The sequence below is a fragment of the Cricetulus griseus genome, chromosome 3 (assembly GCF_003668045.3).
Source record: "Cricetulus griseus strain 17A/GY chromosome 3, alternate assembly CriGri-PICRH-1.0, whole genome shotgun sequence".
NCBI lineage: Eukaryota > Metazoa > Chordata > Mammalia > Rodentia > Cricetidae > Cricetulus > Cricetulus griseus.
The window spans coordinates 139,975,207-140,002,956 of NC_048596.1; the positions used below are offsets into that span (position 1 = coordinate 139,975,207).

General features: G+C 40.8%; 1 protein-coding gene across 2 annotated transcripts in view; it reads right to left on the reverse strand.

Annotated features, from left to right (window-relative positions):
- LOC100769227 (gamma-aminobutyric acid receptor subunit beta-3) overlaps positions 1–27,750 on the reverse strand; it is a 224,315-nt gene that overhangs the window by 44,317 nt on the left and 152,248 nt on the right. For both annotated transcript variants that reach the window (XM_027404733.2, XM_027404732.2), the window contains exon 4: positions 9,795–10,015. In XM_027404733.2, coding sequence (XP_027260534.1) covers positions 9,795–10,015 — 221 coding nt within the window. The remainder of the gene's footprint in view (positions 1–9,794; positions 10,016–27,750) is intronic.

The window sequence follows — 27,750 nt, forward strand, 5'->3', positions numbered from 1 at the left end:
TATGATTTCTATTTCTTGGTGCATTTTGTGCGTTGCATTCGCATTTAGTCATCAATTTTCTCAGTTCTTTGTTCATCTTTCCTCCTATCTCTTATCTGTAGTGCTAAGATGAATGGTTTAAAGTTTTATCTAGCAGATTTAACGTCTACATAAGTGTGAATTCATTTTTTTTCTTTGAGGTAAACATATTTTCCTCCTTCTTTGTAGGCCTTATGCTAGAAGTTCGAAGTTTGACTATAGTAGTGTGGTGGATTAAAATCAGATCATTTCTTCTCACGACTTCTCTCAGTCTTTGCAGCCTGGCTATGCAATGGAGCACGCTGCAGCCACACTGTTAAGCTTGCTTCTTACTAAGGCATCAGTCCCCCCAAAAGTTCTGAGGGTTTCCCGGAATTTTCAGGACCATGTGCCTTTCCTAGAAATGATTATGAATTTTAATTCCCTTGTGTATAGGAATGCTTTTTGCTACTTTACTCATTTTTTTTTCCAGATTTTACTTTGTGCTTTTCCTGGTTTATTTCATGTCCTCAGTAAGGGCATCTGAGAATCACTGTCATTTTGTAGCCTTTACAAGTAGGGCCAATCTCTTGGCTGCATTCTGAATTATACAGAACAGAGTGCTCTTTGCTTCACTTCTGTAAGTACTCCACATACAGTTTAGAATAAAACTTGATAATTTAAAACAAAGGTCTTATCTCCTCCCTCTGATGTTAGGGAAGGACTAGAAAACACGATGCAATGCTCTCAACTCCTGCTCTCAAAGAGCATTTGAGAACTAGCATTGCCCAAACCATCCTGCTGACTATGGTTTTTCTCAGTTGTGTATTTGGGCCATTGCTATGTGCTCTGGGCTTCTGTTTCAGGGATTTACAAAATTGCCTCAGAGAGCTTCTATCTGTTTCCATGTTTCTACAGGGAACAAGATCCTGGAGGTTTTCAGTCTCTATTCTACCACTGCCAATCCCTAACAGAATAATCTGTAGAGATAGAAGGGTGTTCATGAAAACAAAGCAGAGATAATCAAAGCTTAGAATGCAAAAGTAAAAATAAAGCAGTCGTTTCCTCATAGAACACAGAGAAATCAAGCTGATACTCACCTGGAAGCTTCATCTCCATTGGCTAACTTTCATAGTGATGAAAGATGCTATGCATACCACCAGAGCATAAAAGTAATCATGGATCTTTCCCAATTGTAAACACTGCAAGCTACAATAATGACCTCTCTTCAAAATATACCCACTGCTGTAGTAACAGCAAGAACATTATGGGATAAGACGAGTATTTTGTGAATTTAAGGCCAGCTCCACAAGAAGAAATTAATGCCTGGTACCATTATCAGACTAAGACTCTGGGACCAAACAGGTCATAGGCCCTGAGTATTATTCTGCTAAATGGGCATAGTATTAATCTGACTTATTATTCCTATAGATTAAGGCACCACTCAATCCTCATTAGAGAAGCTGCTATGGATTAAGGTACCTCTCAACCCTCATTAGAGAAGTTCCTTTTTGCAATAGATGAGAGATTAACACAGAGATCCATGACTGATCAAGGTCCATAAAATAAAAGGTGGCAAGATTCTCAGCCCTGAATGGGACACTCATATAATAACCCTCCTCCAAAAGCTCAAGAATCACTATGGAATAGTGAATGGAAAGTTTGTAAAAGCCAGAGAACATGGATAACTGCAATCAAAAAGTACTTTCTGGATGCCAGACAAAATGTCATCATGGAGAGGAAAGGTGGCAGTGAAGTCTCAACCCATCTGAGGAGTTGTTGGCAATTTTTATCTGCTGGAAGACAGACAATCAGTTTTCCTTAATAGTATAGTCCTTTTTAGGGTGACCATGCTCTAGTGGAAGGCCACACTACTAAGAATATTTGGGCAGCACAAATTGAACTTGATTGTTTTTTAAAAGATACAAAGTTGGGTGGGTATAGGGAAAGGGGATACACTTGGAAGAAGTTTCAGGAGTAAGTAAATCTGATCAAAATACATTGTACAAAATCTCAAAGAACTAATAAAAGAGAGAGAAAAGTCTGCCCAAAATATTTTCACATGAAGGATATATTTGCATGCAAATATTTAAGATAACATTGACCTTCTTATGAATAAGTAACCCTATATCATCTACTCTATTACAGGGCATGCAGAAAGAGAAATCTTCTTGATTAATAATATTAAAACACAAAAGAAATCAGAAAACATCAAAATGCACTCTAGCATATTTAATAGACTGTATGTGACACATGGCACACACAAATGTGCAGACTCCACACTACTAACTCTCTAATGTATAATTCTTTAGGAAATTTCAATAAATTTGTTCATATTTTCTGGAAAACTCTACACATCTTATGTTTTAGCACAAGTCAGGTTATTGAAAGGCAGAAAACTTTGGGAAAGGTACTTTTAAGGAGAGTTTACAGGCATATTTAAAGGAGACATTTCTCCAAATAAGGTAAACATATGGCTAAAAAAACATATGAAGAATTCTCAGAATCACTGATAATAAGTTCATGGCACAGTAAAACACCATTACACACATACCAGTCTACAATGAAAATCAGGAAGAAGTATTAGCCAGGACACGAAGAAAAGAGTAGGCTGTACTCTTTTGGTGGGAATGTAAATTAGCCTAGTCATTATAGAAAGTGGTATACAGGGGTTTTCAATCATAAAAACAAAACAAAACAAAAAATGACCTAGCAATTCCATATTTATCTAAGTCAGCTTGTCAAAGAGATACTTAGACTCCCATGCTGAGTGCAACATTGTTTACAATTGTAAAATTATGAAATCAACTAAACTACCAACCAACACATTAACAGAGAAGAAAGTGTAGTATAAACAGTGCAACACTGTCTAGTTAACAACAACAATAAAGGTACTGTCCTTTGTGGCAACATGGATGTAAATGGAAAACATTGAGCTACACCATATAAGCCAGGCACAGAAAAATAGACTATTTTGACGTGTATGTAGTATCTAAGCCAACCAAGCACAGAAGTAGATAGCAGAATGGGTTTGACAAACACCGGAGAAGAAGGAAGAAGGTGGTAACAATAAATTGATACAAAAGCTCAGAGAGGAATATTATTTTTAAGATCGACTGCACAGCATGGAGAATAAGAGTGTGCTGTATATTTCAAAATTGCTAACTGTGAATTCCTGAAAGGAAATTTCAAGTTTACTCATCACAAAAGTGATTAAATATTTAAGGGGGAATGTGATACCTAGTTTGATTCAATTATTCCACATTGCATGCATAAATCATAACATCAAATTTTACCCCTTAAATAGATGCAATTACAAGTTGTTAATATATAATAAAAATAAACATTTAAAATGAATAATTATAGAAAATCAATATATAACATTCATAGAAAATAGTTATATAAACACAGCATGAAGGAATAATATCTACTTCTTACAGTTAAAAATTTGTCTTGCAATGGTCATCATTTTAATAGTTGTTAAATATAAATGTAAACTGGTGCTTGTTTAACCCTGGCCATAGGACAATGGGCTGGTGCTGTACATTGTCAGCTCATCACACTTTTGGAAATCAAAGTCAGTGCGGTGGAACAGGGAAAAGAAATGAGAAAAAACTATTTTAAATGAAGAAAAACTCACTACAATAAACATTATAAGTATAAAACAAAAATTTTAGAGAGTATTAACTAAATTATTAGAAATAAGACTAGTGTGGCTGGATGATTTGAAAGGGAGATGTCGTCCATAAGCTCATGCATTTGAGTACTTGTTCCCAGTTGATGGCATTGTTTGGGGGAGATTATGGAGCCTTTTGGAGGTGTCACTTTTTTGGGAGAACTTTGCATTGGGAGAAGTCTTTGAATGTTTATAGCTTACCTCCACTTCCAGTTTACTCTCTATGCTTTGTTTTTATGACTAATGATGCAATCTCTCAGCTTCCTACTCTTGGTTGCCTGCTTCCATGCCTCCCCTGCCATTATGGACTCTCCCTCTGGAACTGTAAACCAAAATAAACTCATAATGTTTTATCACAACAATTAAAAAGTAACTAATAAAGGAGTTGGCACTAGAGACTCTCTGTTGTGAAGAACCTGACCATTTGGATTTTGTGGGGGGATGTGAAAGACTTTGAAATCTTGAACTAGAAAGCCTATTTTTGCCATGAACAGAACTTAATGGCTCATTATGTTTGGGGCCTGGAAGACAGCAGTCCAGAGAGCAATGTGGAAGATAGAGGTGTCAGATTTAAATATTAGTGGCTGGGCTAGAGATCAGTCATGGGCTTTTTGACAAATGATGTGGATGCATTCAATCCTTGTCCTAAGACATTGCCCAAGGGCACTCTAAAAACTATTAAGACTAGCTGGGCAGTGGTGGCACATGCCTTTAATCCCAGCACTCAGGAGGCAGAGGCAGGAGGATTTCTGTGAGTTCAGAGACCAGCCTGAACTACAACAGCTAGTTCCAGGACAGGCTCCAAAGCCACAGAGAGACCCTGTCTCAAAAAGCAAAACAAAAAATAGAACAAACAAACAAAAAACTATGAGACTAATTTCTTTGTCAGTCAGCATAATGTTGATTCTGTGGATTGGTTATTACTGATAACTATTATTCAGATCTACAATGAAAAAGAGAGAGTGGGACATAAAGAAACACAAAATGTACAGTTTAGATGGAAAAGAACACTAAGAAGCTTAAGGTTACAGCCAATGCACATGCAGGAAGAGAGGCCATCATGTTGAGGACTTAGGAGACATTACATGTGACCTCCTAGGCTTCACTAGAATAATGGGAATGGTGTACTTAGGGCAAAAGTGTCCAGGTATGCTTCTAACCTGTCAAAGAGGAAAGACTGAAGAGTTTTCTGTTCCTAGGGGAAAAATTGCATGCAAAAGTCACTGGACCAGTCCTCACTGGTCCAAAGTGAGGAGAGTCCATCCTAAGCTGGTCAACAAACTTGGCAGTGCAATCCACATAACAGTGGTTTTGGAAGCATGAAAGGTGCAAGAGTCAGAAGATCATAGATTCTTCCTCCAAACTTAAGAGAGCTGCTGAGGATAGGCACAGTGTAACAGAGGAATCCTGCAAACGAGGCCATGATATGCCACTGCATAAAGCTGTAAAGATGAATCTGGGTTCAGTGGCAACCACAACATGTTGGAGGCCCCAATACTTCTGTAAGTTCAGACCTTCCTTGGAGTAAAGGAAGATTCGAACTAATGGAAAATAAAAAAGTACAGCTTCAGAAAGAAGCTAAATCAATGATAACACTCAATTTGGATCTTCTGAAATCCATTCTAGCTTTTATTCAATAATGCATTCAAACTTTTAACCTTACAGATGGTCACATTAATAATTTTCAGGAGTAGTTTTTAATAGCAAGTTGGAACACTACAATGTTCAAATAATTTCAATTTCCCATCAAAATATGCTACCTTGTTTTGATGACCATCATTCAACCTTGGGAGCTTTATAGGGCAAGTGACATTATATTTGTAACTTCCTTATTAACCCTTAGCATAGAAAAATACAGTGTTTAATGGGGGAAAATAAGATGTTTAATGGCAAAAGAAGATACAGAGATTAAAAAGAAGATAGAGAAGAAGAAGCAGGAAGATAATTCCATCACTGACAGGTAGCAAGGCAGAGTAGGGAAGCTGTGTAGGCCCTTGAGTCCAGAATCCTTAGGGAGCCAAGCTCTTTCTGATACCTTGAAAGGTATGACTGCCCAAAGGAAACTTTAAAAGGTGCATTGTGTCTCATCCAGAGATCCCTTAGCATCATAGCAAGCTGACCCTGTGCAGAGGCTTAGTCTGTCATTGTGGTCAGCTGTGCCCAAGTCAGTGACCACTAAGGAACCTGTGCATGCAAATCTTTAGTTCAAGACACTAGAACAGTTGGGAGAAACAGTTCCCAGGGCCACTGACCTTCCATTACCGGTAGAGCATTACTGTACTCAAGAAGTTGAGGACCAGTCCATCAGCAGAGTGAAAGATCAATGCTTTCCCAGAACAAGGCTGATCTGAGGCACTAATGTATGCTTCCTCTGGTCTACAGCCAAAGAGCTTCATCTTTTCCTGAAAATACAGAAGCCCCCTTGGTCCTGGGGCATCATGGCTATATGTAATGGAAAAAACCCAGAGACTCAAAGTAGTGGTTGACCAACAGTATGGGCAATAGCTGGGGTGAAGAAAGAGCTCAGAGTCCAACAGTGGGAAATTCAACTGCAAGTCTCAGGTACAATCATTCCAACTTACACCCATAACCAAGAGGAATGTGCCCTCTTCTGAGCGGGACTTCTACAGCAGCGCATCATGAGGACAGAGACAGCAAGCCAGAATTATGGGGAGTTTGGCTGGTGTGTGTCTCCTCCATTCCCTTACACAGTATATACACCACTGATGGAGAGGGTCAATTTCAGCTTTCTGATGTTTCCATGTAAAAGCAAAAGGCATTCAGGAGAAAACTGACTTTGGATTTTGAATTTTGCTCTTCTCCCAGGAGCCCTGTTACAGTGCTAGGCATCAGCAGAATCTACAGTTCCTAATTGACCTGAAGCTCCAGACAGGGACAGCCAACATTGAGCACTGACATGCTGTAGGCTCGGAATATTCTATGCTTTATGATTACAATATATTCAACTTCTTATCATCAGAAGTATTGTGTTATAAACTGAGGAGAATCTGATCTTATTTACCAGATGCAGTGTGAACAGAACTCTGGAACAGAGTTGCAGAGAGGGAGGAGTGAAGAGCAAAGAGGTCAGGACCATGATGGTGAAACCCACAGAAACAACTGATCTGAATAAGGGGGAGCATGTGGGCCACAGACTGATGTCTGGGAGGCTATCACGGACTGATCCAGACCCCTCAACGTGGATGTCAATGGGGCCCCTGGTAGTGGATCAGTATTATCCCTGGTGTAAGAAGGGACTTTAGGAGCCCATCTCACATGGGGGATGCTCTCTCAGCCTGGACACATCGGGGAGGGCCTAGGCACTGCCCAGAATGATATGACAGATTTGAGGAACTCCCATGGAGGGCCTTATCCTCCCAGGGGAGCAGAAGGGGGATAAGGTGGGGGGCTGGTGGGGAGTTGCAGGGAGGGGAGGGAGAGGGAGAGGGAGAAGGGATTGCCATGTGAAGCAGGCTTGTTTCTAATTTGAACTAATAAAAAATAATCTCTTGGGGAAAAAAAAGATGCAATGTATAATCCAGGCTTGGGATATTGGTTTAGCTCTGACTTGCTATGTTCCTACCATGATTCAGCAAGTATAACAATAAAGGAAAGAAGGGCTAAGGACAGGGTGAAGACTGACACTAACAGAGCACCTGTGACTTATTTTTATAGAGAAATGTTACATGCCTTTTTATATATGTCATAGACTGGCACAGGATGAATATGTGTATATGTGAATTTTAAACAATAATCAGCGTCTTTAATTATTAATGTGCTTATTGTTCAAAAGCTCAAGTTGAACTCTATGAAGATGTACTGTTTTAAATATCAGGATAGAAATGTGTAGGCTAGCCAACTTCTAAGAAGCCTTAAGCCAACAGTCAGACACTGTATACATAGGATATGTTGGTCTGCCTGCACTTATGGTGATTTGTGTAGGTCCAGAGAAATTTGGAGAATTGTTACAGAAATTCTCAATAAAGGCTTTCAGTAAAGAATGAGAAGCATGAGGCAACTGCATCTGGAAAAAAAAGCTGCATGGAAAGCTGCTTCCTGATTGCAGGTAACTGATGGAAAGTTAACCAAAGTGATTATTTTTAGGTTGCTGTGCCAAGGCTATTATGAAAGGTTCCATGACTTATTGCAGTAGGACTTAATTTGTAGTCCAAGTGTGAGCTAAAGATACAATTTTAGAAAATATTGTATTATTTGTTTGGTTGTTTTTCTATTTTTACTCTTTTGTTTGGCACAGAATTTAACACCTTGGAATGAAATCTGTAGACTTCTTACAGCACTTGCATGCATGTTACATAACTCTACTTCCCAAAGTGAAGGTCCTTTGAGTTTAACAAAGGTAAATTGATACAGTTCATTTCTGTCACAAAAATAAAGAATGCAGGGCCTGCAAGACAACTCAGGGGGAAAGACACTAGCCAGCAAGCCTGAAACCTGAGTTTAATTCTGGTAACCCACATTGTGGAAGAAGAGAAACAATTCCTTAAGGTAGTCTTCCATCCTGTATGCATGAATATACATCCAAAATAAATACATGAAATGAAATGAAAAAAAAGTCCACAGAAAAATATTTTTAAATGAAGGATTAAAAAATTACAAGGAAGAAAACCCAAAGAGCATGCTTTGTTTGAAAAAGTCCACGTCAGAGATTTTCATTGCTATTTGCTTCCAGCTTCTCTCCTTTACAGACATACATCCACATACACACACAGACATGAACACAGCTACCTACACTCACGTACACATATATGGATGAAGGCACGGCATAAACCCACACTGCCTGCCTCTACTTTGGTGAGTGAAGTGGACAGGAAGGCAAGTAGCTTTCCATTTTATATCACAAAGATGTCTTTGTAGGTACTCTTCCAGTGAGAACAGCATACCATCAGAACCTATTATGCTGAAGTGTCTCGTTGTGGGACAAAAATATAAAATGTTAAACCTGGCCACAGAAACATCAGCCTAAACTTTGGTGAATTATCACCACATTTTTAATGATATGTATCATTATTCCCTCATGTTTAAAAAGGTCTGGTTTGTCAGAAATTCAATTTTGCTCCAATACTATGGTTGGTTAAAAAAGGCATTCAAAATTTTCTAGTTAGGGCTAAGTTAAATAATTTCCTCCACTCAATCTAGAGACTCTACAAGTCACAGGGTGTAGATTTCAACACATTTGGTTTAGGTTTTACTTTTAGCTATTGGACTCTTCTGAAAAAGGTCTAGACTCACAACAACCTGAGATAGGTCTTCCTCCAAGAGACCCACATAGGTTCCATTCAAAACTGTGGGCCACTCCTAGAAGGCCTCAAGGCCACTTCTAATCCATAGCACCAAGGAAGCTAGACAGGCACATACACATGTCCATACCAAACCACAATGCCACAGAACCAAAATCAGTGTGAAATCCATGCAGAAATGGAGGACTTAAGAATATCCTTCAGCAAATTGATAAGATACAATTATAAAACAGCAGAATGGAACATCATAGGAAGATCGGGTCATTTCCCATCAAGGGAAGTGCTGGGCCTCCGCTGTGTAGCTCAGGAGGTGGCATGGTTTTCAGGTGAGGGACTACATCTTAAGCCCTGGAGAGATCTCTACCTCATGTATAAGGCTCTCACTCTGTCTCCATAAATACCAGTGGCATGCCTCCAGAGAGTACCACTGAGACTATACCTTAAATCTTTACAGCAGACACCTTCTAAATAGTGTGGCTAGTTTTGAAAAAAAAAAAAAGTATTAAAGCCTCTCAAGTGTCAGGGCAATATTAATTACGGGTCTTTGCGCTTTATGATACAGGAATCTGTGTTCTCAGATATGCCAACCCAATTCTATACAAACTATACAAGAAGGCTACTTTGCAACTGTGGTGACTATTTATAGTAACAGTAATGCCCCAAATCTTAGAGTGATGAGATTTTCCTTTCTGCAGAGCTCAGAATGTTTCATGGATATTTACCAATTAATTTAAGGACATGTTCTCACTTACTATAATCATCTTAAGTGAGAAACTCAATGCCAGTGCACCACAAGCTTTAAAACTGGCCCTGCAGAGCAGACAGACCTGAGCCCATACAGCAGCCCTGCAGAGCAGACAGACCTGAGCCCGTACAGCACTGTCCCATCTGGGTGGAGGCGGATCATTCGGTTTTTCACTGTCACTCCGTGCACAAATGACTTTTTGTCATTTAAGAAATATGTGTCGGGCACCCAGAGCTGGTCAGCCACTCGATTGTCAAGCGTGAGGTTGAGAGGGATCCCAGAATAGGCGAGCCTTTTATCTCTCCAATATTGTTGAAAATACATAGTTAAGGTATAATCCTGGGAGGAAGAGAAAGAAAAGAAAGAAAATTAGTTTGTGCTCAAAATAGGTGTAACTCCCGCATGCAATGACAAATCCAGGCTGAATCCCACGTCCTGTAATAGGCAGAAGCAGTGGACACTTCCTTGGGAATGCAAACACTGAGTTTAATAAGCACAATGTAAGGAGAGATGTGTGACATAGTGCAGAAAATTTTTGCTTTACTTAGTTAAAGGCACCAGACAGGCTGCATTTTGAGACAACCCTACAGAAATAGAAGATAAACTATTATTGTAAAATCAGATGGCTAGCAGGAAACTTGATTGGCTCCCTCAGTGCATGTTTTCCCACCAAACAGCGTTTTAACCAAATGTCATGGAGGACCTCTATCTATAAAACCATCCCTGTAGTTGAGGCCACTTTCTTCTGCCCTTGCAAAGGCTATAAATATGCAGGCCTTCCTGAAACATCCACTGGAGATAAAGTAGCCTGTTCCCTGACTTTTGCATGTTCTTTTCTTCTTAGCTCACCCTTACTATATTGCATTAACTAGGCCATAACCTCATCTGGAGATAACATGATGACATTGGGAACATGGGAGGAAACCACCTCACTGCCTCTGGGCAACCAACAAAATCAGCAAATGTCCCCTGAGGGGAATATAAAGTAATTTTTGCTTCTTGTTATTGGCAAAGCAGTTAATTCAGTTGGCTAGGGTGAAGGCACCCCAAATGCCCAACAGGAAAACAAGGATATGTGAATTGCATAAATGTACATAGATGTAGACATCAGAAAACATGGTGAGAGTCATGGGACACTCTGGACCATGTCGTGAAAGGACTGAGGTGAAAACTTGAAGGTATGTAGTACATTCTACAGCAGGGAGTCCACATGCCAGTTGGTCAGGTCTGTAAACACAGTCATTTCGTAGGCAGTGAAAATTGAGGAGCAAGCCATTTTAAGTGTCTATCCTGGGCAGCAGGGGCTAGTGTGAATCACTGCCTCCCATGGCAGTTCCCTGTGTTATATGGTTTGTCTCATTTGAACACATACGTGATATGTGCTATGCTTTAAAATGACAAAGCACAGATATCAACCTGTCTTCTCCAGGTATGCCTAGCAAGAGGTTTCAAGAAAGCTCACACGGACTGACCAACTCTAAAGAAAATGTAAATTATAGAATGAAGTTACAGCTCAGGGTCAGAATGCCTGGCTAAATAAGTGAGGCTCGAGCATAACCAATGGCCTTTACCAAAAAAGCAGAGGAGCGAGGAAAGAGGGCCAAGCCATGTGTGCTGAAGTCTCAGATTTTATCTGAGTTTTAATGAAGAGGGAGAACCTGAGAAGTAGGAATTTCTTACAAGAATATCCAGGGGTGGAGCTCTGAGACTAGATTTTCATGAAGAAAATGTCACTAAATATAGACTTGGGGAAGCTAGCTGAGAAGGCAAGGAGCATGGTAAACTTATTAGTTTACAACACTTACATACTTGCAAGTGTATGAAGAGGGCAGCAAAACTGGACCCTACACCAGTGGCTGAGGAGCAGAGTATGGGATGTGAGGATCATAAAGTGAAAGCCAACATGGTTTCATGTGACAGGGTGGCTACAAAGTACATTAAACCATGTATCTTAGTTTTTCCCAGCTTTGACAACTAGGGCCCCACTGAGCTGGGAGACCCAGGGTTACCCAGTTATTACACATCCAAGCCCATGGTTCCAGAGTCTAACCCTTTATGGAGCTTGTACACAGAAGCTAACAATTCACAATTGCTCATGGCCTATGTCTAGGTGCTAAATGATTAGGAAGAGTCTCTATGGTTAGGAGCCTTGCAATTACCTAAGTTAAACAATTCTGGGTTGTTTACCTTTACTTTTATTGTAAACAACATTAAAGGCCTCACTTAGAGTCGACCTTCTCTTTCTGCCTCTTGATTCATACTGGCATGTTATTATGTAGGACTCATAGTGTGCTGTGTCCTTTCTTTTGTTATCCTTTCACTGGCAGCCATCTCCCAATATGTTGGATTTCCCATGCCTGAGCATCTTGTGATGGAAAACATTGTCAGCTTGACAGGATCAAGATTACATAGGAAACAAAGCCCAGAATATTATTATGCAAGGGAGTTGCTAGATGGGATTGGCTGAAGTGGAACAAATTGGCTGCTTTAAATATGGCTGGCACCATTCCATGGGTTGGGTGGGATTCTGAGCTGAACAAAAATGAAAAGTTGAGTTGAGCAGAGCTATTCATCTCTATGCTTCTTAATTGTGAATGCCACCAAGCTATGGCTGTCATTGGGTATGGTGAGCTCAAATTGTGAACCAAAATAAGCCTTTACTAAAAGAGGATTTTGTCATGTATTTTGATATGAGAAAAAAATGCCTTTCCATCATAGAAAAATAGTATTGAGAAGAAAGGCTTCCTGTTAAGTTTCCCACACTCCAGTGGTCAGATCTACCTTCATTAGTCTATGGGAAGGACAAATTGGACTTAGGGATATTTTTAAAAAGGCACAGATTTGGGAAGACATTGGAGGAGATAAGGGAAGAGTGTGGATAAATCAAAATACGTTGTATGCAAGTATAAAATGCCCAATGAATTAACACAAATATTATATTTAAATACAGAAAAAGAAGTGGGGTCACTGCTCTTACGAACTTGATCTTGTAGTTTATAGGTCTTTGGATCTGGTCTATGGGAAGAATGTAGGAGCTCAGAACACTGAGCTAGAAAACCCTTAGAACACTATAACCAGAAGGGGATGGACCATTCTCATGGGGATTCTGAGAGAGCAGAGGATGAGCTCAATGGGGTTCACATGGGAATAAAGATTACTGAGACTGGGCCAGGGACCTTTTAGGTTATACGCCGGTAAAGAATCTGGATGTTCTCATCCCCTGTCTTGAGCTTGAGTGAAGTTGAATTCAAAAGTAATGGATCAATGTCTTGGTGGAGGGAATCTCAAGCCAGGCTAATGTTCAGGCTGAGTCATCTACTGTTCACTATTCTTTACCAGGTGTACAATGAAAGATAGCAACAAGTGGAACAAAATGATAAGGAAAGTGTGCCCTCTGGCAGGGAAAGGAGTTTAAAGATTCAGACGAGAAGAATGAGGAGAAAAAGCTGTTTTTGTTAAGGAGAGCCCCACCAAGGACCAGCTAGCTGCCTTCTCAGAACTGGGGCAGCTGGAAAGGTCCTCTTGAGGGCAGAGGACCACACACTGAAGAATTCCTCATGTGAAAATCAAAATTCATTAAAAGGAGAAAGCCTAAACTGAGAAAGCTGCTGGAGGCTTCCCTGATCAAAAACAGCCACCTATGGAAATGTGCCCCAGGGTCAGCATAGATGGGCAAAAGAGGCAAATAAACTGTGGGTCAAATAAGTCAGGTTACATCTCAAGACAATATCAGACCCTCCCAGGTAGTCCATGTGGTACTAGTTATACTTACACAAGAAATGGAAGAATGAAAGCCAGACATGGTGGTGCTCACCTAATCCCAGCATTTGAGATGTAGAGGCATGTGGGTGTTTGAGAAATTGAGGCTAGTCTGGTTTATATAGGGAGTTCAAGGTCAGTGAAGCAGTAAAGATTACACAATGAGATCCTAACTAAAACCAAAAACAAAAGAAAAGAAGAAATTGAGGCTTAAGCCAAGTTCCAGAAGGCTACTGAAGCCACATCCATAGAAGCAGGGCCTCAGGATCCATTTCATGAACTGTGAAGGAAAAACACAAGTTTGAATGGAAACTATAGGATGGTGGCAATGCCAGGGCCCTGGGATGTTGGCTGAGGAATGTTAGATGCAAAGAGTAGAGTTGACCTAAGGAAGAGGTCATGTGTGCTATAGGACTTCAGAGCTGGAGGGTGAGGCTACTCAAGCCCTTTGGATCTCAGATGGTTCCATCAGAAGCTCCAGATGCCTAACACTGAGCTGAAGGATTTCACATTTCCTCTTCTTGGTTTGGATACTGGGGTCTGATAATTCTTTGCTATGTTCCCATTTCTCTGTTTTATAAAGGGAACATTTATTCTGTGCCATTGAGTGTTAAAACAACAAAACTTGTCTGATTTTATGTTATAGAGACTCAGTGCTAAGAAAGTGCCTCAGTACCAGAAGAGACTTTATGCACTATTTATTTATTTAAATTTCATTTTTACATTCCAAATACAGTTCTTTCTCCCACCTTCCCTCCTGTCCTCCCTTACCTCCCTGGCCTACCCCCCATTCATTTCTCCTAAAGAGTAAGGGCTCCCATGGGGAGTAAACAAAGACTGGCCCATTAATTTGAGGCAGGACCAAGCTCCTTCCCCTTTGTATTAAGGCTGAGCATTACATTCCACCATAGAGAATGGACTCATATGCCAACTATCATCATGGAGCCTTCATCCAGTAACTAATGGAACCAGATGTAGAGATCCACAACCAAGCACCAGGCCAAGCACTGGGAATCCAGTCCAAGAGAGGGAGGAGGGAATTTATGAGTAAGGGAGGTCAAGATCATGAAGGGAAAGTCTACAGAGACAGCTTAACAAAACCCCTTTGGAACTCATGCACATACACTTTTGGAGAGTGTTAGAACTCTTAAAGACTATAGGAACTTTTCAAGTTGGATGAAATGCATTTTGACAATGAGATGGTTTTGATAAGGGATGGAAAACTGGGACTTGAAAATGATCTACTTGCATTTCAGTTTGACACGGTGTAGAGGTGTGATGGTTCATAAGGTCAACTTGACAGGATCTATATTACCTAGGGGAGAAACCACTGGGTATGTCTGTAGCAGAGTTTCTAGGTTAAGTTGAGAGGAAACGCACATCCTATATGTGGATGGCTCCATTCTCTAAGCTGGGCCTTAGACTGAATAAAAAGAAGAAAGGGAGTCAAGTGCAAGAATTAATCTCTTCTTTTGTTTTAGCAGTGGACATAATGTGACCTTTACTTCAAGACTCTCTGCCATAATAGAATATGGCCTCAAACAGTAAACCAAAATGAGCCCTTCCTTCTGCACATTCCTTTGTCAGGCATTTTGTTATGGCCACAAGAAAAGTAACTAACACACATTTCACTTACATTCTTAAGTGCAGCATGTGAGGGAGTGAGGTTAGTTATGCAATCAAAATCTCAATGGACAAGGGAGCAGAGGTCGTGGCACAAACACCTGCTGTTTGGAAGCAGGAGGACTAGGTGTAGAGTGTTGGCTTGGCAAGCGCAGAAATGCCAAACACTGTGCTGATCCAGAACTGCTGGAGAATGGACTGTACAATGTCTATAATAACCTTTGCTAAAGAGACAATGTACAATAACCGAAACATGAGCATTTGTGGTAGCACAGCAACATGGAAATGGATGGCATTATCAACCCGGGGTGCATAAAACTCTCCAAACTAACCAAACAGAGAAGTTTCACATGAGTTTTTCTTTAACTGCCACCTGCTAATCTACGCCTGAGTCATGAAGTCTAGCACTCCCCACAGAGCCCCCTTTAGACAGGCTTCACATGGTTTGTCATGAGGAAAGAGAAAAAAGCATCAGTTTGTACTGGGAGCCAGCTGTCATTCACAGGCTGAAGGCTCAGGATCAGGTTTTATTTTGGGTGGTGTTGCTCTCTACACCCTTAGCAGCACCTCCTAGTTTGGCCTTTGGTGTTTGCTAAAGTAATCTGAGTTGGGAGGAACATCTTAGGGATCCAGAAGAAATACCTACTTAAATTCAAAATCATTGAATCCGCTCAGCCTTGTAATGGAGTAACAAATCCATCAATGGGTACACTAATCAATAGCTCCTTTCTCCTTGCAGACATTGGGGGATGAAGGGAAAACAAAGTGAACAACATGAAGTAGATGATGGAATGGCCCAAGACACTATTAGTTTGTGCCATTGGGAAGCAGCAAAAAGTAAGTTCACTTGCTGGGAAGTGATGCTGCCAGCTGAACTATGATGGAGCCCAGAGACTAGTGACCAAGTATCCCAGTACACATTCTCACTCTCTCTTGTATTTAAATACAACTCAAGTGCTATCATTATTTCTACTCTCTTGTTTCAATCTAGACAAATTTAGAGAACTAATTTAGTATAGCCACACTATGTTCCCTTTCACCACCTCTCCCTGAAACATTGGAAACTGTTTTTGAAGTTAGAGATGTCTCCTCTGCAACATATGGGCCTGATGGGTGGAGAGCTAGCACTGTCTGCATATTAAAGTGGAGTGAAGTTGGTAGGGGCTGCTTGCAAAGGTCATGCAGAGTGGAGATCCAGGTCCTGCGGCATTCTTTGGAGGGAATAAAAACTACGGTAGCTAATGGGGGATGTCCTTTTATATGCTGTTAATATATGCTTCTCATATTGGTTGATGAATAAAGTTGTTTCAGCCAATGGACAGGAACAATTTAGCCAGGCTGGAAAGCCAAACAAGAGATAGAGAAAGGTAGTAGGCAGAGTCAGGTAGATGTCATGTAGCTGCTAAGAAAGCAAGAGACTTGGGCATGACTTGTAAGCCAAAACCATGTAGAGATACACGGATTAATAAAAGTGAGTTAATAATTAAGAGAGAGAGAGCTAGTCAATAAGAAACCTGAGCCATAGACCAAACAGTTTGTAATTAATATATGCATCTATGTATTTATTTGGGACTAAACAGCTGCAGGACTTGGTATGACAGAAACTTCCATTTTCAAATAGTGCCCCATGTTGGGCACCAAATGTTGTTTGATAAACAAAAGACCCAGAGACAGACCTTCATGCTGAAGATCAGAAAAGGAAAGCATCCAAACCTCTACCTCTTACCTTTACCTCAGGCTGAACAGGCTGATCCTATCTCCAGGAACTATCACCAAGCCTCAGATTTCTACCTCTCCTCAACGTGGCTGGAGAATGAATGTCTTTCTATCCCCGTTGTGCCTGGAGAATGAATGCCTGATAACGAGACTTTTCTCTTGTCTTATATACCTCCCTAATGCTGGGATTAAAGGCGTGTGATGCCAGGTGCTGACATCAGCTGTGTATGAGCTGTTTCTCTTTAGTACTGGATCAATCTTGTGTAGATCTTAGTGGCCTTGAACTAACAGAAATCCTTCTACCTCTTAATCCTGAGTCCTAGGACTAAAGGTGTGTACCACCAGCTCCTAGCTTCTGAATGCTGGGGTTAAAGGTGTGTATCACTACTGCCTGATCTCTGTAGCTTGAGGCTGACTTTGCTTTCCAAATCCTCAGGCAAGCTCTAATAAATCACAAATAATATATCACTACAGGCATCCCCTGTTCCACTGCAATACAACTGTTTAAAAATGTGTTGCTTCAGTGCATATCAGAAAACAGCCTATCTTCACCATGTAGAGTCATGAGCCAGACACAGAAGAAGCCATGGATGGAATGGAGAATCCATCATCAGAATTTCAAGCCAGTCTGCAGCAACCAACAAAGACCAAGAACCAAGAACCAACAGAAATATTGGCTGTGGAGGATTAGGAAATTAGTGCAATAGACTTCACTAAAACAAGATGTGGCTGGAGCTCTGGAGTGCGGCAAAAACACCTTTGGTGTTTTTCTTCATCTGTTACCTTGGTTTTTGATACAAGATCTCTCATTGGTCTAGGGCTCACTAATCCAGCTAAGTTATAGAGAGCTAATAAGCCCCAGGGATCCTCTGTCTCCTAAGCACTGAGATTTCAAGATTGTCACCACACTTACCTTCTTCACATTGGTTTAGAGGCTTAAACTCAAGTCCTTGCACTTGTTTAGTGCTTGACCAAATGTACTTTCTCTTCAGTCCTATATGTTTTATTTTATGTAAAGGTAGACTCATCTGACACCTAAGTATATGAAGATAGGAGTGGCTGAGGAGGATGGAATCTTTCAAAGAATAGCCAGGCAAGCCCACCCCAGGAAGGAACAGGCAGAAGTAACTTGGAGACCTATAGGTGGCTAAGAAGGACTCAGAGGGGTAGCATCATACACCAAATAAAAGAAGTATACAATCTCATATAACCACCCTAATGTGTAATACATAATGTATCTCCACTAGTATGGTTGATGCAGCTCTCTTTTACTAGATTCTCAGATTTATAGACACACCTCTTTATTGAACAAATATTTATTGAGTGACTACCAAGTGATAATTAATATTGAGGGTGGAATATGAGCTAGGTGAAATAGGGCCCTAATGGGTTGGCCATCATTAGATTGAAGAAATCTGATTTTGTGTGTCTATAATTCCAGAGAAATTTGGATAAGGTGCTACAATGAACATGAGGAGACACAAAAGAAGCTACTTCCAGAGAGGACAACCAAGGGCAAACTCCTAGAAAGGACTTACATAAAAACTGTATGACATAAGCCTTGAAGAAGAGGTAATAGGTCAGGTCATCTTCCCATAGCTACTGACATCACTGCTGTATTTTCAAAGCCTGCTACCAGAGGGCCAGGTACAGGAGTGTGGTTAACACCTACCATTCTCCATGGATGGCCACTACAAGCAGTCTGCCGATGAAGAAACTCATAGAACAGTGTTTCTCATCCTTTGGGTCATGACCCCTTTGGGGGAATTGCATATCAGACATCCTTCATATAGTTATATTTATATTACTATCCATAACAGTATCAAAAATTACAGATGTGAAGTAACAAAAAAATTTAATGCTTGGGGTCACCACAACATGAGGAACTATATTAAAGGGTCACAGCATTAGGAAGGTTGAGAACCACTGCCCTCGAGGGAAGGAATTGAATCAGTAGAGGTCTAGAAATTGCTGTCTGCAAAAGAAGAGTCCAAAGGTGCTGAAACTCAGAAGCAAATATCCTGCTGATCTGTCTAGGGGTAGTGATATATTAGAGTCTCTCTCTCTCTCTCTTTTTCTGGTTACTGATCTGCATGAAGACGCAGCCAGTTTTTCAGGTACTTGGCACACTGAGCATCTGAAAAAGAACAGAGAAGCATGACTATGGCTTCCTTTTCCACTTTTTCCCTTCCTGGAACACCTGGTAAAGCACCAGAGAAGAATGCAGTAAGAAACAACAGAGGCCAAGAAGTGACAGAATGTAGGAGGGCATGGGTTCTGATTAAAGTGAGGGGGGTTATGGTTCAGGCATCTGAATCAGGAAGCAGGATCAGGGCTCTGAAAGGAAGAGATCAAAGGAGTTGGGAATGAGGAACAGCACTGTCCATTTTGATGTGGCAGGCCCAGGGATAGCCAGCCTAATTAAATTAGCACACTGGGGAGAGACAGGCTGTCTCCTGGCACAAGTTCTCAGCAATAGTAGGCTGGGGGTGGCAGCACATCTAGATCTGGTATCGGCAGCAGGAGGAGAAGGTCAGAGCTCATCTAAGTATTATTGGTTGGAGGGATGGTCAGAGCATGGCTGTGTGTCTATAGAAATAAGCCCTCTCCATTGGGGGGAGGGATGTGGTGTTAATACAAATGAAAGAGGATTCCTTCTATATAACCTCCATCCTGCAGCCCTCATTTACATTTTAGACTCACATCACTTGTGTGGTTGTAATGGAATGGTACTTTGTTTTAGACTGTGGTTTGTGTCAGTCAAGTGTGTATAAAATGTTCTTCCTATGACCTAATTGACATTGAGAACTGTGCAGGAGTCTCCCCAACTCACACTCATCCCCTCTTGTCCCTTGGTTTTTCATGAGGCTGCAGGTTCAATTTAAGAATGTAACTGGCACCACATTGTCAGAAGGCTACTATGCAGGAATTCATTTCCTGGCACATGGCACCCTACAACTTTCTCCTCATACTACCTTACACTTCAGCCCTAAATCCTCTCCAGGAAGGGTGCTGGGAGAGGCAACTGTCCTGGATGGGCTCCATCAGAGAGAATAATACATCTTGGAGGCTAACAGATGATGAAAGGAGAGCATGATCCTCAACCCAGACTGAAACACAACAGAAAGAGGAGAAACTAAGAGGAGACAAGGGGAGGAGGAACAAGAGAGGGAGGAGGAGGAAGAAGTGGAGGCCTTCTTCACAGTCCAGTTGAAGAGCCCACCAGCTAAGTCAAGAATACCAGCACAATTAACATCGACTATGATAGTTGCCTATATGCAGACAATATTCTTTTTATATAAAGTTGTTTCAAGCAAGAATTTTAAAATAACAATAAATCACAATTAAGGCCTAAGTGGATATCACCTGCCGGTATGGCATTTCTCCATCCAAAATGAAAATCTGTAATTTTCTAGGAATCTGACTAGAAAGAAGCACTTCTTGCAAACCTTGTGAACAATGATTTTGCCTTATCATATTGCAATCTTGCCAAAGGCAACAAGGATACCACCCTATAATCTCAATTATTAGAAAAGGAAAGAAGAAAAGAAAAAGTATTTCTTAACAATTCTTCAAGATACAACTGGAGCACCCCTAAAATAGTATATATGGCTAAGGCAACTAACATGAGTCTCTTGATAAGTGCCTGGGTATGTGTCTGTTTGAATACATTTCTTTCTTATAACCCCCACAGTTAAGTCTATGTCAAACTACCCCCATAATGAACTCCAACTCTACTTCATACTAGTGCATCCTCAAATTCTTTTCACTGTTAAAGTTAAGATGTCCACCTTCACTTGAGTAAAGTCTTTGAAAGGAACTTTTCAAGCAGCATGCAATTCTTGTCTCCCACCTGCACCCTGCCATTGCCAGCAAGAGCACCACTGCTGAGCCCCTTTGGGTTTCAGTGCTATCAAATTTATGGATGCCATAGAATTCTCCATATTAAGGAAACATCCTGCATATCTGGGTTATATCTTCAGAGTTTCCTTTGGCCACTGTTTCCCTGAGGTTTAGAGTGGATGGTGCATTTGGGCAGTAATGAGGAAAGTCCACATATATCTTCATCCAACATTCCCCAGAGGACTGAGGACTAGAACTTTTGGGCATAGTGTGTGGATATAAGGAGCTTTGTCAACTTTATTTAACTAGAAAAAATGACAATTTATTCAAATCTCAGATATCTCAAATCAATAACTCTCCTTGTAATACAAAGGTTTGTGAAGACCACAGAACAAGCATAAATAAAGATTTAGGAACTGAATTTACAACAAGGAGTCTTTCTTAAAGAGAATCTTATAAACAAAACCATTTGAATAAGGCTCATTTCTTTTAGGAATCGCTGGGCATGTTGATAATCTGAGGAAAGAATGACATCTATCTTCTCCTCCCTTCCTCTCGAATGACTTCCTCCTTTGTGTTTCTCTTTCCACTTCCCCCTGTCTTCTTTCTCTCCCTCCCTCTCTTCCATTTTGTCCCTCTATTCACTTTTTTCATCTCTCCTTTCTCTCATCCTCCACACCTCTTTTCACCCCCTTCTTGTCTCTCCTCCTTATTTCCCCATTTCTTACTTCAGTCAACATGAAACACTAAAATACAGGTGATGGGCACTTTCACTTGCTAAGTATTGCCTACATGGACCAGTATCAATATTAGTAAGATAAGTTCCACAGATTTGTAAGCCATTTCTTTAAAATTTGTGCAATTTTTCTTTCTCATTCAGATATGTGTGTATGCAAGCATTATGTATGTATGCATGTATGTGTGCTGAAGCAGTTGTCAGGACTCACTATTGGTTGTAATAATTCATGTTCAGCAAACATCAGAAGTATACTGATCCCTGGCTGAGACACCAGGCATAGTAAGGTCCCTGTTCTGCAGCCCGATGATTGCTTTGCAGTGCACGAAGCAGGGCTAGGACTGGTGGGCATTCAGCTGGGGGAAGAAAGGCAGGTACCACTTCCCTCCCGTATCCTGAGCAGAAGGCCAGATGATTGAGCACAGGAAGCTGAATTTCTGGAAGTGAGCCACTCGCTAACCAAGCTCATATATGGAAGTTACTGTCCTTTGACAATCCCCTGAGGATATGTAAGTAGAAGTTACAACAGCAACAAAATCACTGCCCAGCTATTTAAACAACAGTTTCCCCTTGCTGGTACCAATCTCTTGGCATTTACCTCATTAAAATGACAAGGATGCATATTTGGAAGTAGAAATATTGCTCATTATTGTGTAGTTAAGTAAATGACTAGAATCCTCAACACAGGAAATGGAGAAAACGTTTACTATCTCTGAGAAAAGAATGCAATCCCCAGACCCAATTTAAATATGTATCTGTAACTGTGAAAGCCACAGGACATCTATGCTTGCATCTGGTTCAGCAAGTTCATGCCACCAGACCTTACAGGTAAGGTCCTTCCAGGTCACAAAAGATGAAAACTATTCTAAGACAATGTTACATAAGTCCTGAGTGATGGTAGCTTGCTCTGTAGACATTTCTACACTATGGTTAGGCTGGGGAAATCTTGGCATCTCTATTAACACCAGGTGTTTTAAAATTCTATTCCTTTTAATGATTAAAATTACTACTCAACATTTCAACCATCCCTCTACCCACAAAAGGCTTGAATGCTGTCTAGGTTTCTAGTCACTGAATTTGTATGGTGGTATTCAAAGACAGAGTATTACCTACCTCATTCTCTTCCTCCCCAATTTCCTCTTTCCTTCTTGTTCCAAGCATTCACCAAATAGCTACCTAGCATGGACCAGGGTCTCAGACCCAAAGATGTAGGAAATATTATTGGTAGCTCACAGTATATTGAGAGACATAAAATTCAAACAAAGAAATTAATTCAGAGAAGGAGGCTCTAGAATCATACATGTATAAGTTTAAAAATCAGCCTCTTGTAGGCCTGGTAAACCTGGTAGACTAAATCTGTTGCAGCTCAAAAATGACTGCCCACAGGGAGAGAGCCTAAATTCAGTTTTCTCTCCAGCTTCTGTTGCTTCCTGTCTCACTCTGTATACTCCCTCATGGGAAACTAGAGAAATTGGAATTCATTCCCCAAGGGAAAGTCATAGAATCCCAAACCATCTCCCTTTAAAGCCACTCTGAAGCTTAAAACCATTACTCTTTCTTACCCATCTTTCTGTGTAAGACTTGACCAGAAGGAAATTCCTGACTACTTTATGTTGGGTCATGATAGTTTCCTGCTGAAAGACTACATCTCTCAAGTGACAGGGATGTGTATTTCAAAGTAGAAATATTGTGTAGTTAAGTAATTGACTAGAATCCTCAACTAGAAAATGGAGAAACCATTTACTGTCTCTAAGAAAAGAATGCAATTCCCAAACCCAATTTAAACATGTGCTTGCATCTGTGAAAGCCACAGGACATCTACGTTTGCATCTGGCTCAGCAAGTTCATGTCACCAGACCTTACAGGTAAGGTGCTTCCAGGTCACAGAAGATTCCTTTGCCTGGTACAGAAGTCATTTCTGCCACTTTAAGGGGCCACCTCCCTTATTCTTCTGTAGGCATTTTGGCCATCCAGACACATGGGTGACAACATGTTCCTTTGCCATGGATAAACATAGTCCTGCCTAGGATCAGATCAGACCTCTCTCTCTCTCTCTCTTTCTTTCTTTCTTTCTTTCTTTTTCTTTCTTTCTTTCTTTCTTTCTTTCTTTCTTTTTCTGCCTATGTCTCTCTACAACTGCCCTTTAATAAAATAAGTGTCTATTTTCCAGAAGCATTCCTACCTCACACTGTGAAGAAAGGACTGCTGCATGGAAGGCCTGGATGACTTTGAACAGATAATTGTCACTGCTTCCCTCCCTCCACTCTCATCCCAACGTCCACTACCACTAGAAAACTATCTCTTGGTTCCATTTTATTCCTATAGAGCTGTCCAGGCTACTTACTTTAACTCACCACTTTTCTGTTCTGAACCTCTTCCCATATACATAGTATCTACCTAATTGCTCAAACAAACTAAAAAAAATGCATGTGCCATATAGGCCTCTTCCTTCGTTATCAATCTAATTTCCATATTTATCAATCTAACTTTGAACTACAAGAGAGCAGACAACACGCACTGATGCTAATGAAGAAGAAAATCCTTAGTTATCATGAGCTAGAAATGAGCAGTTCTGCTTTAAACCAAGGCACTGCCCATGTAGGTATGCTCATGAGAACACACTAGTCTTGGGTTATAGATGCCTTCCTCCCCAGCATATGTCAATGGATTTCCTTCCTGGAAGACAAGCCCCATGCATCAGTGATGACACACATTGTGAAGGACTTGCTCTGTCTAATACCATAGTGCTACTTTTAGACACCAAGCTTGCTCATCTCTGATATCATGTCTACTTCTGGTTACGTTTCAGAACCTGTTGGAGTGATGTTATTAGAAAAGTTACAATATTAACAATTATGCATACACTTAACTGGAAAAAATCTATTTTCAGACTTAACATTCATTTCAGCAGGAATATTTAGATGGTACCTTTGTATGGAATTGTATGAAGCACTCCTTTCCTTTGAAATACATCTTCTAAGTTGGGTTTGTGTCACTTTATCCAAATATATGAGATAAAAACAAGTTAATAGGGACTTATTTTTCTCATGCTCTCAGCCCACAGCCATTTGTCTCATGGCTGTGGGCCTGCAGTGAAGCAAAGAATCGAGGCAGCAAGGGTATATGGTATAACCAGTCTGTTCAGTACATGTGTCCAGGAATCAGAGAATTGCAGAAAGGATCCAGGTGCAAGGTCAATCTTTACAGGTTACATCTTCAGGGATATACTTCCTTCAACCAGCTACTACCTCTTAATATTGCAATGGTTTCATGAATCCATCAAAGGATTAATCCATTGCTTCAATCAGAACTCTCAGGATCTAATCACTTCCCAAGAACTGGATCCTTCAAGTGAGACCAAACCTTAAACTTCATCTCCAAACCAAATACTAATGAAAGACACACACACACACACACACACACACACACACACACACACACACACACACACACACCACACAGAGAGAGAGAGAGAGAGAGAGAGAGAGAGAGAGAGAGAGAGAGACCTACAATGCAGTTTTTCACTTAATCAATCAAAATGCTAGAAGAGGGAGTAACTGTTTCATCTCAGAATACAGAGTAATGGCATTTCATCCCCCACCCACTTTTTGAAGAATATGCCGTGTGCTTTCTCTCTATACTTAGTTAATCAACTTATGTAGCTGGCCCTGGTTGTGAATAGTGAAATATCCATTCTCTCCAATCTATAAAATCCATGTCTTCTAGAATTCTAGAAGAAAACTAGTTCACAGACTTATAAATCTAGCAGAATCTATGATCTCTGATATGGCCTCTCCCTCCCTTTGCCTATTTAACAAACACATCTTTCCTCACTAACTTCTCTACTTCTTCCTTTTATTCTTAACATTTCAGGGTCTTAGACTCTTCCATCTCTAATGCCATCTAGCACCTCTCTCTCTGAAACACTGGTCCTTTTCTATCTCTGCCCAGTCCCTTTAGAATTGCTTATAATTTGATTGCTGTGAAGCCCAGTTACATTTCAGAATTCCTGTTTTAGATCTCCATACAAGTTTAAACTCCATAATCAACTCAATGTGTGTCAGAAACTTCCAATTATACCTCCCAGATTGATAGTCTTCTAAATTCACACACTGGCTTTCCATCCTTTTATGATTTCAAACCCCAATCCCCAGGGATACAAAACTCACCCACCCATCAATTTTTGTAGCAAGCCCTTTGAAATTCTGGCCCCCTCTAGTTTAGAGATCTACTCTGGATCTGCAATGGCTAAAATGAATGTTAAAGTAAAACAATGAGGTTTATAATGTTGGGGAAATAAATAAGAAGACTTGTGGCTGAGTGTGAGACAGTGAAGCTGAATAGGTAAGAGGAAAGACAAGCTCTAGTAAAAACAAAATGCCAGTTTTGGCAAGCTCAGATCATCTCCCATAAACCTTCTCATCAGGAACATGAGTGATGCATTGTTGCCCTTTGCTCTAGTACACTTCTCAGTTTGGGGGATAGTTACACTTTTGTTTGTTTGTTTGCTTTTGTTTTTCAAGACAGGGTTTCTCTGTGTAGCTTTGGAGTGCCTATCCAGGCACTCACTCTGAAGACCAGGCTGGCCTCGAACACAGAGATCTGCCTGCCTCTGCCTCCCGAGTGCTGGGATTAAAGGCGTGCATCACCAACACCCGGCTGATAGTTATACTTTTATACAAAGTCTTGTATCTAAGGCATATAATTGCAACAGAGTGAATTGTGAACAAGAATGGCCTCTAAGAAAGAATCCACCCATTCCAGGAAAGGGACCATCTCCAATTGCTCCAGGAGGTCTATAAGAGGAAGGGAAATGGGGGACAAAGACTCTAAGTCCAGATACTAGAGGCAGCCTTGAGGTTGATGCTCAGAATAGACCACCCTCCACCCTGGATGCTGTTCCTTGATCTTGTTTACTTGCTTGATGAAATAAATTTTGACTTCATTCTTGGTCTATTTGGGTCTGGTGTGAATTCTTCTTCAGGAGCACAGGAGTAAAAACTACTTCCACAATTGGGATAGGATGGAATGAGAGAGAAGTCATCTCGCTTCCTTGATAAAAAGACCCACTACTACTTACCCTGACACTGTTAGAGATCAAGCCTAAACCTGCCTTTTCTGCACTTCCTACTCTAGCAGCCTACTAAATGGCACATTCTCCTGCTCTTCCCAGTAATCCTTTTCCCAGTAGAGCATTCTGAGCAATTTATTGAGAACTTATCACATCATTTATTCTTGAGTTCAAAACTACACAGTTGTCAAAACAGGCTCTGACCTGCCTGCTTCCTACATCTGTGATACCATACCTTGATGCTATAAACTTCGTTAGTTCTAGCAGCAACTCTATGAGTGGCATTCCTCAATAAGCCATACAAACCTACTCACTCAGAGTCTTTGCAATTTTTTTTTTTTTTTTTTGCCTTCTGGCTCACTTCCTTAGCTCAGTGTTTGCTCAGATCTCCTGTTCAAACAGCTTTCCCAACTATGCAGCATTCACCCCGTGCACCTACCCATCTGTTTTCTGTTTTCCCTTCTCCCTAGCTGCTGCTTCTGCTGCATGTAGACAGAAAGGCTCATTTCTCTGGTTCACAGACATATACTCAGCACATGGGACAGTGCCCGGCACAGATGGGGAATTGCATAAAGATCTGCTGAGCAAGTAAGAAGAAATTCCTTGTAACCTAGGTATCCCATGTGTCCCTTCACACGTCCCTCTATGCTTTCACTCAAAGATTCATATTGGTTAGCAGCTTTGGATCACTTCCAGTGACAATCTTTCTGTTGGCTAAAGTCAAACCTCAGATTCACATGAGTGCTGGCATGGGATATAAATTCTCAGGGCAGATGTCTTCTTGGCCACCTGCTGCCTGGAAAAGACAGAAGCATTTCCTTGTTAACACTGTCAACGGTTAGCCATTGTGTACAGATTTATAAAGATTCAATCTGCCTGGTGGAGTCCCTGCTTCTCAAGTCTCTTGTATGTACCTGGCAACCTACAACCACAGAGGCAAATGCCATTCCAGGTGCACCTTGTAATGTCTTCATGCCCTACTTTCTGTCCAAATTTGTACCCTTTCTCATTGCTCCTTGGATGTCTCTTGATGTACTGAAATGGTACATATTTTATTTAATTTAACATTACAAGGGTTTTCGTTTGCTTGTTTTGCAGAGGATCTGTACTCAATCACCCACAGGGGACATGGAATTTTTTCATATCTCAGCAGCCCACCTAGTAGTTGCTTCTGTCTCCAGCCTGGTGTTACTGAGACCATCTAGTGAGCAGCAAAGATATGGTTTTAGTCCTCAACTGAATCAGCTCTTCCAGGAACAGCAGAGACATAAACAGGTCCTTCTTGATTCCCCTGCTCAGCTCTACAGAGTCATTCATTTTGCCTCT